The 6000-nt window shown below is 44.2% G+C and overlaps 2 protein-coding genes across 2 annotated transcripts; both read left to right on the forward strand.

Moving 5' to 3' along the window:
- Positions 1-1961: 1961 nt before the first annotated feature.
- Positions 1962-2570, forward strand: LOC137838695 (uncharacterized). The gene has a single exon (XM_068647927.1). It carries the CDS (start codon positions 1962-1964, stop codon positions 2568-2570), a length of 609 nt encoding a protein of 202 aa, XP_068504028.1.
- A 2357-nt stretch (positions 2571-4927) lies between these two features.
- On the forward strand, positions 4928-5605 carry LOC137838694 (uncharacterized). The gene has a single exon (XM_068647926.1). The coding sequence runs from the start codon at positions 4928-4930 to the stop codon at positions 5603-5605; it is 678 nt and encodes a 225-aa protein (XP_068504027.1).
- Positions 5606-6000: the final 395 nt, after the last annotated feature.

Below are 6000 nucleotides of genomic sequence, written 5' to 3' on the forward strand. Positions count from 1 at the left end.
AACCGCCACAATATACACTTTTTTTTGTAGTGGAAGCTGTTCGTGAATATTCCAAAGTACCGAAGACATATCCTTGAAGTGAAAAGGGAAGAGTGGAACAAGCCAAGGAATGGAAACATGGAGAATAGAAAGGAAGCTTGGGCTGGACCAATGAAAGATGCAGGAAGGAAGGGTAAACAGATGACTAAGGAGGTATGGGTGGATAAGAAAAGGAGTAGGTCCTTTGCTGAAGTTGCTGCAGGTACATCACATGAGGGATGGAAGGGTATGAGGCTTAAAACACAAGAAGTTATACCCCAGTGGATGGTGAAAAGCTACGTAGGGAAACTTGGTAATGGGATGGATTTTGCTAAGCTGGGAGAGGAAATCGTGAAGGGAGGCATGTTAATGGTCAGGGCCAAACCAATGGGAGACAACTTGGTATTGCTTACTCCAGCAGAAGGGGAAGATATGGAGGAAATTATGAGGCTGAACAAAGGATGGTATGATAGAGTGTTCGTCAGGGTATGCCCATGGTCAATTAATTCAGGAATAAACCATAGAATAGTCTGGGTGAGATGTTATGGGGTGCCTCTACCTGTATGGAACAGGGACTGCTTTTGTAAACTGGTTAAGGAGCTGTATAAGGAAGCTACGTTAATGTCTATTGATGAAGCTACTCTTAATTGGGAAACTCTGGAATATGTGAGGTTTCAAGTGCGCATCCAGAATGTTGGAAGTGTTAGCATTGCGAGAAGAATTCTGATCAATGGGTTTATGTGTAACATCTTAGTTGAGGAGGAAACGCTTAGGGGTGTAGAACCAAAATGTAATGGAAGAGGGTGCAAAGGAATTCCAGCATGGGATGAGTCATTTGATAGTGTATCATCGTTAGAGACGTACGTTGAAGAAACAGCTCAGTCTATTAGGAGTGGTGAGGAGAATGGACGGTTGTTGCCGGAGGATGACCGACGGCTAGAAAGGAGGCCCGGGGAAGTAGTAGGGGAGCAGGTGGGGGCAAAAGTCAACTTCCCCTCTTGTAGGGTCCGACCTAGGAGTTAGAAGCCAGGGGAAAGGTAGTACTTACGCTTGGAAAGATGGTAGAGAGGATCTCCTAGTTCAGGAAGGAAGATATGCTGTCAACTCCACTGATCATTGTTGTGCACATACCTTGTATAGTAAGGATTGTCTATCCGAGGTAGCTAAAGCTGTGATAGAGGTTGAGTGCTCTAGTAATCTTTCTTTGTCCATTTGTTCAGTGGGCCAAAAATCTCCTGTTGAGGCCCATTCAAGAGAGGGAGGTCCTGATGCTCTAGCCCATGTGGAGGGAGAATGCGAAGGGCAACATAGTAATTTGGCGAAGGAAATGCCTGGTTCGAAGAATATGGGTAATTTGGAGGTGGAGAGGAAAGAACCTGTACAATTAGAAGGAAGGATGGTGGTTGAGGGGGAAGAAGACGCAATAGAGATGCCGTTGGCGGGAAATGGCGATGCATTGCGATCGCAAGGGCAAGATGCTCTAATGGAGATTGTCAATCCAAGGGGTGAGTCTCCCCCACACTCTGGGCTAGTCGGTCTTTTTGCAAAGAGTAGGTCAAACTCACCACCTCGCCGGCGCAAGAAGAAAGAGATTGCAGACTTGAGGGATTCATGCCCGCAACTGAGGAGGTCGGCGCGACTTCAATTGAAAAGCTTTAATATTGGGTACTCTTTATTATGCCGAGATGTCTCTTCTTCAACATCTATTTCGGATAGGGGTATTAGAAATTGTAATATGCGGTTATGTACCTCTGATAACACCATGGAATAGGAGAACTTATGGGAGGTGGGAAAGCAAGTTGGGATGCTCTGTCGGGGGGAAGAGATGGAGGTGATCAAAGAGTACGGCCGTATGGAAGCACGCGATGAAGAGGTGTTGAAGGATTCGAAGGAGGGAGGTAAAATGTTCTGTAATGATAATTGTTGATCTTAATATAAGAGGTATGGGGGGGAGTATTAAATCCAGGTATCTGAACCATATTATAGATCGGGAAGGGGTTGAGTTTGTGTGCTTGCAAGATACAAAAACTAGGGAGGTTACGGAGGCTAAATGCTTTGCTGTTTGGGGAAACAATAGAATCGGATGGATACACCATGAAGGGGACAATGGGAATGGAAGCTTGTTATCTATGTGGCATAAGGAGGTGTTTAGCTATGACAGTCATGTTGTGGGGAAAGGTTTTATAACAGTTGTTGGAACTCATATTAAAGCAAATCTTAGATGTGTTTTGGTCGATGTCTATGCAGCCTGTATTTTAAGAGACAAGAAGATCCTTTGGGAGGAACTAACGTCTGTTAAAGAGGCCTTGCAGGTTCCGGTGTGGTGCCTTTGTGGTGATTTTAACGCCGTCAGAAGCCGTTGTGAAAGAAAGGGGATTAGGGTCAGTGTTGATTCCTCTAGTGAAATTGTAGGTTTTAATAGTTTCATTGAGAACAATATGCTTTTCGACTTGCCAATTGTTGGGAAGAATTTCACATGGTTCAAACCAAATGGGACGGCGAAAAGTAGAATAGATAGAGTTCTGGTCTCTGAAGAGTGGTTGGTCAGGTGACCAATGAGCAAACAATATGTGCAAAGTAGGGAAGTTTCAGATCATTGTGCAATAGTGGTGAAGGATGTACAGAAGGACTGGGGTCCTAAACCTTTCCGTTCTCTTGATATTTGGCTTCAGGAAAGGAGTTTCTGTGGAATGGTGAAAGATTTTTGGTTAGCGTACTCTGTCGAGGGGAACGCATTTGTAAGGTTCAAAGAGAAGTTGAAGTCTCTGAAGGGTGATCTTAAAAAATGGAATAGGGATGTGTTCGGTAATATCTATACTGTAAAGAAGGAGATATTGCAAGATATAGAGGACCTAGATTGCAAAGACTGTCATGATGAGCTTAGGGAAGAAGACTTCGTGAGAAGGCTGGAATTGGTGAGTCGGTTAAAGGAAATTGATAAAAAGATAGAGTCAGTTACCTGTTAGAAGGCTAGAGTAAATTGGCTGAAGAATGGAGACTCATGCACTAGATTTTTTCACACGTCACTGAGATGGAGAAGGTTAAGGAACGAAGTTAGGAGATTGGTGGAAGGTGGTGTGAGGAACCTAGTACGGTGCGCTTAGAAGCAAAGAAGCTCTTTGAAAGTAGGTTCCAAGCCACAGAGGATTTTGGCGTCAGGTTTGATAAGGTAGAGTTTAGATCTCTGTCTTATGAAAGTAACCAAAGTCTGATCATGGCATTCTTAGAGGAAGAGATACGCGAGGCTGTGTGGCATTGTGACGGTGCTAAAAGCCCAGGTCCTAATGGGATTAATCTGAATTTCGTAAAGGAAAACTGGGAAGTCATCAAAACTGAAGTCGTGGAAGCTTTGACACTCTTTCACGAATCAGGGGCTATCCCAAAGGGGTGTAATGCTTCCTTTGTTGCCCTTGTTCCAAAAGTGAGAGATCCTATCCATCTAGAGCAATATAGACCTATATCCTTAGTGGGAGTGATGTATAAAATTATTTCTAAGGTGTTGGCAGAAAGGTTCAAGAAAGTTCTTCCGTATGTAATAGATGAGTGCCAATCTGCCTTCCTAAAGGATAGAGGGATTCTTGACAGTGTGGTAATGGCTAATGAGGTGGTAGAAGATCTCAAGAGGCGAGGTACTAGTGGGCTGTGTTTCAAGGTAGATTTTGAAAAAGCTTATGACTCAGTTAGGTGGGAGTTCCTCTATGATACGTTAAGTAGGATGGGTTTTCACAGTAAGTGGATTCTTTGGATTAAAGGCTGCCTGGTTAGTGCTTCTGTGTCTGTGCTGGTTAATGGGAGCCCCACTGAGGAATTCGAACCCTCAAGAGGGTTAAGACAGGGTGATCCCCTTACCCCGTTCCTGTTTCTGGTGGTTGCTGAAGGGCTAGCAGGGCTTGTTAGGCAAGCTGTTAAGGCTAACCTTTACACAGGTCTACTCATCGGGAGAAAAGAGGTGGAGCTCTGTATGCTCCAGTTCGCTGATGATACTCTGTTTTTTTGCCAAGATGCACTCAATAATGTGATCACTTTGAAGGCCATCCTCAGGGGTTTTGAAATAGCTTCAGGACTAAAGATTAATTTCTATAAATCTAAGCTAGCTGGGATAAATGTCGTTAGCAGTAAAGTGGGCTGCTATACAAAAATTCTCAACTGCTCTAAGATGGAGGTACCGTTCACCTATTTGGGCATTGAGGTAGGGGGTAACCCGAGATTGAAAAAGTTTTGGGAGCCTGTATTGAGTAAGTTGAAATCCAGGCTTAGTGTATGGAAAGGGAGGTTTCTCTCTATGGCAGGAAGATTATGTCTCATCAAATCAGTTTTGGCTGCAGTACCGCTCTATTACATATCCCTTTTCAAAGTTCCGGAGGGTGTATGTAAAAGTATTACTAGTATTCAACGGCGTTTTCTATGGGGGTGGGGAAAGGAGAAGAGACCTATTTCTTGGGTTAGCTGGAAGGACATATGCAAACCGAAGGAGGAAGGAGGGCTGGGTGTTAGAGATATCCGAAGGTTCAACCATGCGTTATTGGCCAAGTGGAAATGGAGGTGTGTTTCGGCCGACAAAGGAAGGTGGAAGGACGTCCTGGACTCAAAGTACAGACTGGACCACAATTCGGATCATTCTCCTGCTAAATCTCACTCATACTGGTGGAAAGATCTGCAGAGAGTCTGTACAGAAGGTGGGGGAGAAGGGTGGTTTCAAAAACAAGTGAGCTGGAAAATAGGTAAAGGGGATAAGGTGAGATTCTGGGAGGATGTGTGGGTAGGAAATTCTAATCTGAAAGCGCAGTTTCCGAGGTTATTTATGTTATCCCTCAATCAAGGCCAGAAGGTAGAAGAGGTGGGAGTTTAGGATAATGTGGAGTGGAGGTGGAACTTAACTTGGAGAAGACGTAGATTTCGGTGGGAGGAGATGCAGGTTATGGAGTTAGATAGCATTATAACTAGGGTAAGTGTTAAGAAGGATGTTGTGGATATCCTGGAATGGCGGAATGAGGATTCAGGCTGTTTCACGGTGAAATTAGCGTACGGGAGCCTAACCAGTATGGACAGGGACACGCAAAAACAAGTGTTTATTAATCTCTGGAAGGTGAAGACGTTTCCTTATGTTCTGCTTACAACATGGAGGGTGTTGCTGGGAAAAATCCCAACAAGACTCTGTTTGAAAAAGAGAGGAGTGCTGCTAAATTTTGCCTTGTGTGCTTTGTGTGAGTCTGAGGAGGAATCATGTCAACACTTGTTTCTGGAGTGTAAGTATGCTTGGAAGGTCTGGAATCTGTGCTTTAAATGGTTTGGTATTCTTTTTGTCCAACATAATGTCATTGAGACTCATTTTGAGAGTTTTATCCTCACTGCTGGTAGTAAGAAACAAAATTTGATATGGAAAGGTGTGTGGACAGCTGTTATTCGATGCTCGTGGGAGCATAGAAATGCAGTGGTTTTCAATGAAGGTGTAGTGGATGTGGATGAAGTGTTCTATAAGGTACAGCTGAAATCGTGGATGGCGTTGAAGCATAAGGGACCTAGGTTCTCTTATTCGCTCTCTGATTGGGTGTTGAACCCATGGCCCTGTATCAGCAGCTACAAGTAGTTACCTGTATAGAGAGTAGGGAGTTCGTATGGTGGGGCGAAAGTTGATACATCTAACAAAAGGATGGGTGTTTGGAAGGGTCCACGGTACTCCAGATGCCAGATGGAAGCTTACGGAAGTTTGTGTAAGGAGTACATACCTGGGGGCGTGGTCTGGGATGAATGAAGGCTCGGAAATGAAGGCTGAAGGTGATGATAATAAAGAGAGGTGCATGGCTAGCTTTGGGTGAAGCAGTTTGGTTTTCCAAGGAAGAGGTGAGTGCAGGGATTCCGGTATACGTAGTATCGGGTAGAGACTGGAGTCATGGATGTGCCTTGTAATATTTAGGCGGTAACTTTGGAGTAGTGGAGAAGAGGATTGCATATTGGAGGGTTGTTAATAGGTGGCTGTGTTAA

The sequence above is a fragment of the Phaseolus vulgaris genome, chromosome 4, assembly GCF_051622355.1.
Source record: "Phaseolus vulgaris cultivar YP4 chromosome 4, ASM5162235v1, whole genome shotgun sequence".
NCBI classification, from domain to species: Eukaryota; Viridiplantae; Streptophyta; class Magnoliopsida; order Fabales; family Fabaceae; genus Phaseolus; species Phaseolus vulgaris.

Excerpts from the sequence above, each read along its gene's own strand:
- LOC137838695 (XM_068647927.1), top strand. The coding sequence starts at position 1,962 with ATGGGGGGGAGTATTAAATCCAGGTATCTGAACCATATTATAGATCGG.
- LOC137838694 (XM_068647926.1), top strand. The coding sequence starts at position 4,928 with ATGCAGGTTATGGAGTTAGATAGCATTATAACTAGGGTAAGTGTTAAG.